At 49.3% G+C, this 12,585-nt stretch overlaps 1 protein-coding gene across 1 annotated transcript in view; it reads left to right on the forward strand.

The window, feature by feature from the left end:
* Cngb1 (cyclic nucleotide gated channel beta 1) overlaps positions 1 to 6,539 on the forward strand; it is a 76,527-nt gene extending 69,988 nt beyond the window's left edge. The window contains exons 32-33 of the mRNA XM_004626047.1: positions 2,398 to 2,614; positions 6,258 to 6,539. Coding sequence (XP_004626104.1) covers positions 2,398 to 2,614; positions 6,258 to 6,539 — 499 coding nt within the window. The remainder of the gene's footprint in view (positions 1 to 2,397; positions 2,615 to 6,257) is intronic.
* Positions 6,540 to 12,585: the final 6,046 nt, after the last annotated feature.

A 12,585-nucleotide genomic window follows, 5' to 3' on the forward strand; every position in this document is an offset into this window, starting at 1 on the left:
GCCAGGGGCCGGGGAGATGGCTCAGTAGGATAAGCGCTTGACTGGCAAACGCAAGGATCTGAGTTCAATCCCCGGTTCCACCAAAAAAAAAAAAAAAAGAAAGAAAGAAATGAGGGCCAGCCTGGCCTATATAATGGTGAGCTGAAGGCCAGCCCGAGGTACATAGTGCAATCCTGCGCCAAAACAAACAAAAGTAATTAAAAAATAAAATAAAATAAAAATGAAGATGAGCTTTTTTAATATGGAAACATCCCAGAAGCTGGCTTGGTGTTTCAACAGAGAGACAGCCACTAGCCACCAGCAGAAACCCTGCAGACAGCGCCTTTGTCTCTTTTCAGTGCCACATGGAGCCCTCGTGCAACTGTCACACTATGAATTATGGACTCCAATAACACAGGTGACAGTGCCGGGCTGGTGTCTAAGAGGCCTCTGATGAATTACCATGTTTGTGCTCTCTTGGGGAGCACAGCCAGAAAATGCAAATCTCTGGTAATTAATATCAATACGTGCAATTTCAGCCCATTGCCTCTGATTAGATAAGCAGCTGGTAACAGGCTCATTTTTAAACAAACAAGTTCTGCTGGAACCCTAATGAATGAATTTGCCAATTAGCAGTCTAGGCCATTAGATTGCAGACAAAATTCATTTGTTCTTGAGCCAAACTGCTCATCACATATTCATAGAGAAAAAAAAAAAATCATTGTGAAAGGTGAGGGCTCTTTTGATGGAAAATTCTGTCCTGGTTTAGAAAGACAAATGGTCCATTGCAGTAGGTTTGGACTGTGATTCCGCCCGCCCCTGCTTCTTCCTGGCAATCTCAGGCAAGTTACTCCCCTGTGCGTGGAGCCTCAGTTTCCTCAACTGTCAGGGCCACAGTCATCCCAGCCCTTTCTTTGTCACAGAAGTACTGTCTAAGCCTAAGAAGGTAATGACTGTGGTGTTGCTTTGTAACATCAGGATCTGGAGGTCTAGGGTCAGAAGTGTGAGCTTGAATTCAGGGTATGCTGTGTCCTAGCTGTGTGGCCTTGGGGGTTGGCCCTTTGGACTTCTATATCCTCAGTTAGAGGTGGGCATAATCAGTAAGGTTACTTGTGAGGACTGTGGTGAAGCTTACCTGAGCAGTAGGTGTGTACTAGTTACCTACTGCTGTGTAACAGCATCACAACAAGTTTAGCACCTTAAAACCACACACATTTGTTATCTTGGTTCCTGTGGTTCAGAAGTCTGAGGATGGCTTAGCTGAGCCTCCATAGATCCAGACTTTTGACTGTCACCAAGCTGTCAGCCTAGAATGGACTCACTGGAAGTCTTCCTGGGGAAGGGCCAGCTCTTGCCCCTTAGCCTCCTGCAGCATGGTCTTCTATGGCTACACTCTGTGCTGGCCCCCGACCTCCTTATGTCCTGTATCAAGTGCGTGGCACACACATCATATCCACCTGTCAATGAAGGGGACCACATAGAGGTGAGATCCTCAGGTGAGGGTGCGGAGGTCCAGGGTGTCTGTGAAGGACTCAGAGACTTGTGCTGACATTGATAACCTGGAGAAAGCACAGTGAAGCAAAAGGAAAGCACTTTGTGTTTCCACTTGGGCCTCCCATTTCTGAATCCATATATTTAAACACATGGGTCTGGAGGTGTAGCTCAGGGGGGAGAAGGCTTGGCTAGTGTGTGCTGGGCCCTGGGTTTGATTCCCAGGCAAGGAGGAAGAGAGGGAGGGCAGCAGTGAAGGAGGGAGGGGGGTAGGAAGGGATGAGGGAAAAGGGGAGGGAGGGAAGAAGGAAGGACAAAAGAAAGGAAGTAAAGGCAGAAGAGAGAGAGGCCAGATGCCCTATAAAGAGAAGAGGTTTGTTCGGCCCGTGGTTCTGGAGGGGCAAGGGCATGGCTCTGGCCTTGGCTTGAGGATCCCACAGCGCATGACATTGTGGGGGCAGTATATTGGCTAGGGACATCACAGGACAAGACAGGCAGCCAGAAAGCTGCATCAATCTCTTCTGACGGCTGTGCTCTCAGAGATGCAGAGATTTCTGTAGCTGCCCCCCACACACACACCATACCACCACCACAGCATGCCAAGGACCAGGCTGCTGGAGCATGAAGTTGTGCGGGAGACACTCACTCAGCGTAGCAGTGCTCTCCTGTGTCCTCAGGAGAGTTACTCAGCCTCTCTGAGCCCCAGTGTGCCCAGCCACTGGGTGCAGACAGGAGACCCATCACACTGTGGTTGGTCTGATCGGTCAGTGAAGTCTACCCATAAAGCACGCTGAGACCTATCACACACAACAGCTTCCCCCACCCCGCACCCCCCACCCCCCCACCCCCACCCTGGCGTCTCGGGTTCTGTGCGGACGCGGCTCTCCCCACAGAGGGCGCTCCTGAGGCGGGGCTGCTGTCTTCCAGGCGCATGCTGAGAAACAACAACAAACCCAAGGAGCAGAAGAGCGTGCTCATCCTGCCGCCGCGGGCCGGCACCCCCAAGCTCTTCAACGCGGCCCTGGCTGTAGCAGGCAAGATGGGCAAGGGCGGCAAAGGCGGTAAGCTCGCGCACCTCCGGGCCCGGCTCAAGGAGTTGGCGGCGCTGGAGGCGGCTGCCAGGCAGCAGCAGTTGCTGGAGCAGGTAATGCTGTGGGAACCCCAGCATCCCGTTCCTTTAGGTGCAGGACAGGGAGGCAGAGGGACCCGAGAGTGGGCCACAACCTTAGGTGCTCTTGTCCCTGCTTATAGCAGGCGGGGCTTACATGACTGCAAGTGACAGGGGGCAAGGTTTCGTTAGCTTGAGAAAACAAGTGGGGGAGTCCAATGATGACAAGTTCAGATATGGCTGGATCCAGGCGCCCAGGAGGCTGAGGCGCAGCTCAGGGCAGAACGCTTGCCTAGGTAGGATATGCGGGCCCTGCCTTGGCTCCGTCCTCACCAGTACAGAATCAGTGCTCAGTAGAAACCCATATGCGGTGGCAGGACTGGTTTTCCCAGTGTGTTATCTCTGCATCTGTTTCTCTCATGATGGCCCCGCTTCCAGGCAGGCTCCAGTGATTACATCCTCTTGGTGTAGCAAGCCCAACAGAAGTATCTCTTCCCAGGGATTCCAGCAAAAGATCCCAGACCCACTGTCATTGGCCAGAATTGGATCACTTGCCCATCCCTGGACTGAGAGTGGGGAGGGGAGGACCTCTGACAGGAAGGCTGGGTGCTGCTGTGGAGCTCAGAGGATTTGGTGTGGGCAGGGAATGTCCTTCCCTGGTAGCAGTGATGTTCTCCTATTTAATATTGTGTTTGTGACGACCTGAAAGATTTGAAAGGAAAAAAAAAAATCTTACAACCTGGCATAGAGCCAGCTCGTCCCCCAACTCTAAGGGGAATATCAAAATTAGTTCTGGGACTTTTTTCTGTGACTAAAGCCAAGAATGCCAATTAGAATAATTGCACTAATTATGTCTGTTCATGACTCTCCTTTAGGGAGGCCGCTAGCAAAGAGGGAGGTTGGGGCCAGGCAGGTGTTTAGGGACAGGGTTGTTTGGAGGCGCGGGTGTCAACCTAGATGACAGAGTTCAAAGGAGGCCAGTGAAACCAGCCTCATTCTGGGCTGGTACAAATAGACAGCAGGAGTCTAGTGACATCAGAACCACGTGGGATTCCCAACAGTTTTCCAGATGCAGCCCCCTCTGGCTCCAGACTGAGGACATCGAGATTGTTCGGCTTGCCAACCATTAAGGTCCCAGTTGAGCCAGGAGGCTGGGGTCTTTAGTGCCGGTCTCTGTGTGGGTTCATGGATAAAACCCCAAGAATACCCTCAGTGATGGGCATGGTGGTGCAGGCCTGTGAATGCCAGTACTGCAGAGGCCGAGGCAGGATGACTGAGAGTTTGAGACCAGCCTGAACCATGTCATCAGTTCAAGGCCAGTGTGAAGCACGCAGTGAGATCCTGTCTCTAACACCTCCCCCCACCAGAAAAAGAGTACTGTCAGATCAGCATAAAACTAGCTGAGATGGGTCTGCTGCACCCAAGTACTGCTCTTCACTGAGATTGAATTAAATTTGCATGTGTCCCAATAAAAGACATTTCCCCAGCCACTGAGAACAGGCAGGCACAATGGCAGAGTGCAAGTGATACAGGGAGAAAAACTGATCTCAGGTGGGTGACCTCCAAACCATATAGGGAACCTCTAAATGACATAGGGAAAAAACGATCTCCCAACCTGACCTGTACAAGTTTGTGTTCTCTAAAACCAAAGAATGAATTTTAGGAACAAACAGAGGTTATGAGCAGAATATATTTATTGAGAGAAAGAAAGTTCCTGTTCAAGAGAGTGACAAGAGGGGGGCCCAAGCCAGTAGTTCCCCAGGAAGCTGTCTCTTCCAGGGACTTTTATAGTGTGAAACCACGTGGGGCTAAGGTAGAGAGAATGGGAACTTGCTTAAGTGGGCAGGAAGTGGGACAAAACTGTGGTCAACCAATGGGATTACGAGCACCATTGCTCAGGTAAAACTGATTAAATCCAGTATCGAATGGGAAAGCGAGTCACGTAGCAAGCGGGCATGAATATGGGACAGGGTCTTTTCCTGTTGGGTGTTGGAATGCAGGACAGGGTCTCTTTCTGCTGGAGGTTGGGCTAGTGACTCACTTGGGTCTTTCCAGGTGATTGATACCTATTTAGAATATCAATCCCAGGTGCTACTCGTTTAGCATTTGTTTGGTCTTTCGGTCTGGTTCACAGCAGGAGCATCCGCCCCTCCCACAGTTGTAAGGCATCTCCTTTTCTGCTGTCTCCTTCGAGGGCCTGGCCCTGTCTGACTGCCTATATTTCTATCTAACTCAGCTGCCTGCAATACAAGGAGCTCGTACCTAGAGGTCCAGAGACACCGGGCTACATCCCAACTCTGTCACCAGCTGCCTCCATGGCCCTGAAATAGACCCCCAGCTCTGAGACCAGGTTACTCCCACTTGCCTGGCATCACAGAGGTCAGGCGGGCTGACTTGCTTGCCTGCTAGAAAGCATTGAAGATGTGGCAAAGCCCTTCCCTAGCTTCCGCTTCACAGTTTGGTTCTGTTTATAGCAAGATGCTCCCAGAAGTCCCATCCAAGCAATTGGCCCTGGAAGGGTGTTGTCAGGTTTTGGGAGCGCAGGACAGATGTGTGAAGACATGCAGAAGCCAGAGACAGAGGGAGTGGCAGATCCTAGAATTGTCCTGGGTTCTAGAAAACTCCCCTCACTTCCTTCAGCAGCCAGCAAATTAAGCATACTGCAGGGGTCTCCACCCTCTCATGTGGCCTCCCCCACATACATTCACAGCCACTGCCTGCAGTGGGTCTAGGTAGCTGAGGGCCACTCTGCCTGGCCCTCTGGGGGCTGCCCCTCGTCCAGCTCCTGTGTGTAAGTGGCTGGGACAGGGCAGACAGGCCGAGCTGCCCACGAAAGCTGAGGTTCTTGGCCAGGTTTCCTGCAGCCACACAGTCCTGAGCTCTAAGGCACAAGCTACAGGCTGCAGGTGCCCACGGGGCTCAGCCTAACATGAGTAGCATTGAAGCCCATCTTTCTTCGGAGGATCTCAGCCCCAAGGACCCTGCCTCTGCACCCTTCACCCCAAGAGCTTGGAGTTTCTCTCCTTCACTCCAGGACCACCCATCCCTGGTTATAGGAGTGCGCATCCCGGATGGGTCAGCCTTTGAGAGGCCTCCTGGCCCTGCCCTGTGGTCACCTCCATAAGTCCCTGAGGGTTGGGGCTCTGCCCTGGACAGACAACCACTCTGCCACTCAACAGAGACCTCAAACTTCCCCAGGGCCTCCTGCCATGCCCAGCCCAGACTTCATCCCTAAACTTCCCATCAATTATTATTTCCCCAGAATAACCCTGACACCACTGGTCCAGCTGATTTTTATTCCCAGCACTCTGATGGTTCTTCTCTGGGAGTGCAAGATCTGGCTGTAGTCCTAGCTCTGGGGAGGCTGAGACAGGAGGATTCTAAGTTATACCTCAGCCTAGGCAAATTAGCGACTCAGAGAAACCCAGTCTCAAAAATAAAATAAAATAAGGGGCCGGGGAGATGGCTCAGTGGAATAAGCGCTTCCCTGGCAAGCCCAAGGCCCTGAGTTCAATCCTCAGTTCCCCAAAAAGTAAAATAAAAGGTCTGAGGATATAGTTTAGTGTGAAGGCCCTGGGTTCAATTCACAATATAGACAAAAAAATATTAAAACTCGTAAATGGAGGTGTCTAAGACCCTTGGACGTTCTGTCTCACATGTCACCTTTTCTGGATTTCAGGCCAAGAGTGCACAGGAAGCTGCTGGGGAAGCTGGCCGGGACCAGCCTGCACCTCAGGAGCCCCAGAAACTCCAGGAGCCCCAGGAGCCCCAGGACCCCCCGGATGCTCCAGCCCCACACTCTCCACTGCCGACCTCCACAGAGAAGCCCAAGGGCGCTGAGGAGGAACTGGCCAGCACAGAGGAGCCCTCGGTACAGATCCACTTGAGCCCAGGTCCAGAGCCCAGCGAGCAGACGCTGTCTGTTGAGCAGACACTGCCGGAGAAGGATACTGCAGAGTGAGGCCCAGCCCGCCCCATCCAGGGCGCCTCCTGGCGGGCTTGATGTTAAAATCAACACTTTCCACCCAATGTCAGCATCCCCAAGCTCCCAGCCTTCCTGGAGGACCCAGCTCCGACGGATGATTGCTAATCTTAAAAACAAAATCACTTTCCACTTTTAAAGTTCCTAGGCAAGAGGCTGCCAGGGGACCCTATCTCCACAGGAAGCTCTGTTACAGGAGCCATGGGTCGGAGGGACCAGGAGGGGGCACTGTGGGAGTCCTCTCCTTGCAGCAAGAACAGCAAGACATCTGTGCTGAAGGTGGCAGTTCTGCTGGAGCATGGGACCTCGTGGTCCTTGGCTGGCAGCCTGTTAGGGACACGAGGCTCCCAGGGTGGTCAGCACTTAGCTTCCTCAGGCTCCTTTCAGGTCTGTCTCACACTGTCTTCTCAGGACAGTTAGGACAGACATGGGTTTGCTAGCAATGGGGCTGCACTCCTGGGAGCAACAGGACAGCCCTGTCGAAGTGTCTGCCTCTGGCTTGTCACCTTGAAAAGCCCCCTGTATTGCCAGCAGGAATTGGGCTCTCACCTGCTTTTGACATCCTTGCTAGAGAAGCAGCTTCGATTAATCCTGGAAGGTGGAATCTCACAGATGTGACACCATTTAAACTCCCTAAAGTCTCTCCAGACCACGCTGATTTGATTAAAAAAGGAGGGGCAGAACGCATCAGCCAGGTCATGAGTGTATATAGAGAGGGTTTTATTTACATACTGAATGACTCTTAGGGGAGGGAATGATTAAAGATGAAAATGAGTGTTGAGACCTTCATTTCTACCAGCATGCAGCAAGGAACCCAAAGGGCCAGGAGTTCCAGAAGGGCCTGTCCTTGTTCCATAAAGCCACAGGAGCGTAGAGAGTTGCTCAGGTGACATTTGAGGTCTTGCAACTCTGTGGTTTTGTCCATCAATTTAAAACCACATTCATTTCCAGGGTGAAAAACAACAACAAAACAAATAATTTGAAGTTCCTAACTTGGTCTAAGCAGTTCTGAATCCCACAGTGATAAACATCGGTGTCTAGTTGGTGCCTGATCTCTTGGTGTGGGGAATTGAATGTAATGATGATCCACATTATCATTTTACTGCTTAAAACGGTTTGGTTAATGTAATATATCAGGTAAGGACATATTTACATGGTACAAAAGGATGCTCACCAAAAGCTCCACTCTGTCTACCCTTGGTGGCCTCCCTGGGGGGCTCCCTGGAGAAGCAGTTAGCAGCTTTTTCTGTACCCTTTGAGAGAGACCGTATGCTTACACAGGAAAGACATATATTCTTTCCTATTCTCCTTATTTATTTTTTAAAATTTTCACAACCTTTTATTTGGCAAGATGTTAAGAGAACATCAGAAACACAAGCAAAAACAAAAAAACTAGACAAATAGGACACAATTTTACAATTAAATGCATCAGAGGAGATTGTCGGGAAAGTAACGACAACGTACAGAATGGAAGAAAATAACTGTTAAGTCATATGAGTCTAGTATTGAAACTTAAAAAGAATTCTTATAACTCAATAAAGGAAAGAACAATTTTTTGAGTCTGGATCTCACTGTGCTGCCCATGATGGCCTTGAACTCCTGGGCTTCAGCCTCCCTCGTAGCTGGGACGACAGGTGTGTACCCAGCCCTTTTTTAAAAAAATGAGATCTTGTAATACATATTAGAGCTACTGTTATTTTTCCACTTAATTTATTTTGGAGATTACTGGGTTCCCTGTTAGTACCTAAAGAGTATGTTTCTTTGTTCCTGATTATAGTCCAGTCCATTGTATCAAGACATTTAAATCATTCTTCCGCTAATGGGCATTTGACTGTTTCCAATCTTGTACTATTAAAAATAGTGCTGCAAGCTGGGTGTGGTGACACACCACTATAATCCTAGCACTTGGATGGCTGAGGCAGGAGGATTGCTGTGAGTTTGAGGCCAGCCTGAACTGAACTACAGACCAAGACTCGATCTTAAAACAAACAAAGAATAATGCAGTCAAAAAATTGTGTACAGGGGCTGGTGAGATGGCTCAGTGGTCTAAAGCACCTACTTAGAACAAGCTTAACAAAGCACAAGGACCTGGGTTCAATCCCCCAGCACCACATGCCAGCCAGCCCCACCCCCTGGTGGGCTGAGCTGGCCACACACACACACAAATAAATAAATAAATAAATAAAATCGTGTACAGGAAGTGAAAACTCAGTAGTAGAGCATTTGTCCAGCATGTGCAGGACCCTAGATTTGATACTGAAGAAAACAATATTGTAGAGACATAATTTCATGGGTACACAGTTGAAAAGTTTTATTTTTATCAGTACACGCTTGCAGTACGTGATTACATTCATCATGAGGAGCTGGTACATGTGCGTAATGCATCTTAACTTTTTAACATCCTCTTCCCCTTCCTCCATCTTGTGTAAAACATGTCTCCCTGCTATAGAAACTTTTTTTTTTTTTTTTGGCTGGCTCAGCCCTGTCCTGAGGGTGGAGATGGCATGTCATGTGGTGCTGGGGATCAAATCATGATCCCCTGCACCTGCCTGAGCTTGCCTAAGCAGGCCCATTAGACCTCTGAGCTATCTCACTGGCCCCATAAACTATTTTTAAATTGGGAAGACTGGGAGCTTAGGCAGATTTTCCCCTTCACTGTCCCATTTGTGATTCCCATATTTGCTCCACATTTTCTAAGGCCCAGATGCAGAGAGAACTCCCACCTTACCTAGTATTCCAGCTACCCCCATAAAATAAGCATACTGCCCTTGGTGGATGGTGAAATGTTTCCATGTATTTCCCCTGAGATCATATTTTATAAGGAATCTATTTTTATGTGAATGTACTTATTCTTCTAGATATCAGTCTGAATGTATCCTGCTTGTTGTATAAAGTGAGAGATTCTTGTGGTTCCTAAGAATTGTCCTGGAAAATTGATTTTGACGTGAGATTAGCTGTGTCTTAATTTCACTGAACTATCTCATTAAATCCAGCGCTTTTGCAAAGCCAATATAGTATGTAAATTGAATTGCAAATGGCATTATTCTCCAAATTGAATGGAGCTGGTGGGTCTCAGAGGTAAGAACGGCATAACTGAGATGCTCTAATCCTGCAGTGAAACAGGACCTGTAGTTCTGTGGGTTGAATCTCTACTCAGAGTGTCTCAACGTGTCCTACATTTTGGTAGAAAGTAAATAGCAAGTTATTTTTTTAACTATATAAATATTTTAAATACAATTAAAACCAAGAAGCTGTTTAAAAATTCATTATCAAAATGTGTTCAGCTACCAGGAATATTTTAATCTGTTTTCTTAGTAAACATGAATACTTTATGTATACTTAGGCTTTCATATTACAGTGTATTTTAATTAAAGTATTTAAACAAATGTTCCTGGCTCGTGGATTCATTTTTAAAGCTGCCCATGCGGAAAACACCTTTGTGAGAGATACTAAGTGAATTTCCTGGCTCTGGCTCCTGGCTGCACTCCCATTCACGCCCTGGAGCTCTAATCCATCCTGCATTCCTGTGGCTAGGGCTGATACCCTTATCAAACTTCCACAGTCCTGGGATCCCAAGGCGTTCCACTCCTTGTCAGCCTCGCCCGGCCAGCTGCTTCACTTCTCCAGCCCCATTCTGTGACAGTAGGGCTGAGGGACAACGGGGCTCTAGAGTCTGACTGCCTAGTGGCTTCCAAGCCCAGTTTTTTGTTTTTTTTCTTTTGGTGGAATCAGGGCGTGAACTCAGGCCCTTGCGCTTGCCAGGCAAGCACTTCTTCTACTGAGCTATCTCCCCAATCCCCCAAGCCTAGTTTGACCGTGGGTCATGGGTGCTCATGGGCTTCTCTGAGCCACAGTGACCTCATGCATAAAATGAAAAGAAAGCCTTCCCTGGTGGTGCACACCTGTAATCTCAGCGCCCTAGGAGACTGAGGGAGGACAGTGAGCAGCTTAACAGTTAAATAAGACCTTGTCTTGAAATTTAAGAACAACAAAAAAAAAAAAAAGAAAGAAAAGGACTGGACATGTAGCTCAGTGTAAAGGCCTGGGGTTCAACTCTCAGTGCCACAAAAAGACACACACACACACACACACACACACACACACACAGATCTAGGCCACCCAGCCTGGATGTGACTTAGTCTAGCATGGTTTCTGTTAGGACCTCTTTAAGAACACAGCTTGGTTCCTACATCGTCCTGAATCCACATTGGGAAGAGAGGCTGCTCTGACCAAGATCAAAGGCAAGCGCCTCCCCTTGGCCGGTCAGCCAGCAGGAGAGAGCGCTTTGTTCAGAAAGGTGAACTTGGGCCTCAAGGCTCATTTCCCACAGGCTTCTCCTGCCCCCTTCTGGCACTGAGAGGGACTCAACGACAAAGCCCCTTGAGACAGAACCTCCTCCTCCTCCTCCACCATCCTTCCTGCGCGCTGAGGCCACCTCCCTGCTTTTCTCTGAGAACAATGGCGGCTGAGACTTGGGACCGTGGGGAGAGGCTTTCCACTCAGTCTTGGCTGCCACAGCAGCTGCCGCAAGGTGATCGGGAAGGAAACGATCCGAGCCAAATCACAGATGAGGAACTTCGAACTTAAGCAGAGGGATTTATTCTCTGGGAATCAGCACTGTGGCTAAGGACAGAAACAGCAGAGAGGCGAGCCCCCTGCAGGCCACCAACTTCCTCTGCTGCTAACCTGCAGGGTCTCTTTAGTTGGGCCACTTTCACTCATTCCTTCAATTAATACTTTTAAAAATTCTTTCTCTGTTCAAGCACCGTGCAAGTTGCTACTCCTGCAGTGTTGCTCACCACAAAAGAGCTCCTCCAAGTCTGGGGTGCTCTCTCCAGCAGGCTGAGGCGGTGTTGGACTTTGGTCTGGGTCAAAACAGCCCTGTTCTACCCTGCTCCTTCTCTGGGGTCTCCTCCTGATGTTCGCAGATAGAAACCAAGACTTGTTTTTAAAGAAGTTCTACTAGAAACCAAGTGTCTGTGATAGACTAAAAGCCACACCAAGGTGGGTGGCCCAGAGCTTGGGTTCTTAGCAAATAAAAATACAGAATGTCCCATCGGTGTGGGATGCTGGGATCTTTTGACCTAGAGATCACAGAAATGAGACTGGGCCAAGTATCACTGGCACACATTTTGCACAATGGTGGAGATTTCTTGGGGAGCATGAGGGCCTTCAGCTGGATCTGGCTCTGGACAAAGGAGCCAGCAATGTTTCTATCGAGTAAGCAAGCTGCTGTCACAGACAGAGCAGCAGGTGTGCACTGACTTGCTAGTCATTTTGGTGGACCAAAATCTAGTAATCACCCTTGCTCAGGGCGAGGGCCTGGAAAGATGTTTCTCTTTGTGGTGGGCGTGACCCAGCAGGTGGCATGGCCGGCTCCTCCCAGGGCCGTTGAATTTTCCTGCACTTGGCACCACTGTCTGCGCTCCCCAGCCCAGCCTTGTTCTTGGGGAGCCCACAGGAGGTTAGCTTCGCTCAGGAGCTGCTGAGTCCCTCTTGCAGCTGGGGTGGTCGTTGTCTGCAAACGCATCCTGGCCTTGTAACTGGGCTGAAGGGCTTTCTGTGCTTGAGCTGCTGAGGAAGCACAGGGTGAGGTGGAAGAAACACAGCACCAGCTCCAACGGGTGATAGGCCAAGCTCGTGGGTCATTTCTTCAGTGACCAACGTGTCACATGCCAAGCCGAGCAGGACCTGTCTCAAGGGTTAAGGCTGTGAATGGCACAGACACAGAAGACAGAGATGCTGAGTCTTGGTCCCATCTTAGTCACTGGTCAGACACACGTCTAAGGAAGACTTGCTGTTCTCAAGAAAAGTGGCCTTCATGTCCCTGGGAAGTAACCCAGACAACCATTGCTATAGACCACAGTCAGAGATGCTTGGATTGCACAGCGGGGAGACACTGAGAACCCATGGCCCAGTGCTGTGACCTCGGGAATTAGTGATTTTTAAGTTGACTAAGAGCAAGGGAGCTAGAGGGAACATTTCAATTTTATTTATTTATTTATTTATTTATTGACAGTAGCCA

The sequence above is a fragment of the Octodon degus genome, unplaced genomic scaffold (assembly GCF_000260255.1).
Source record: "Octodon degus isolate 3935 unplaced genomic scaffold, OctDeg1.0 scaffold00011, whole genome shotgun sequence".
Classification (NCBI taxonomy): Eukaryota; Metazoa; Chordata; class Mammalia; order Rodentia; family Octodontidae; genus Octodon; species Octodon degus.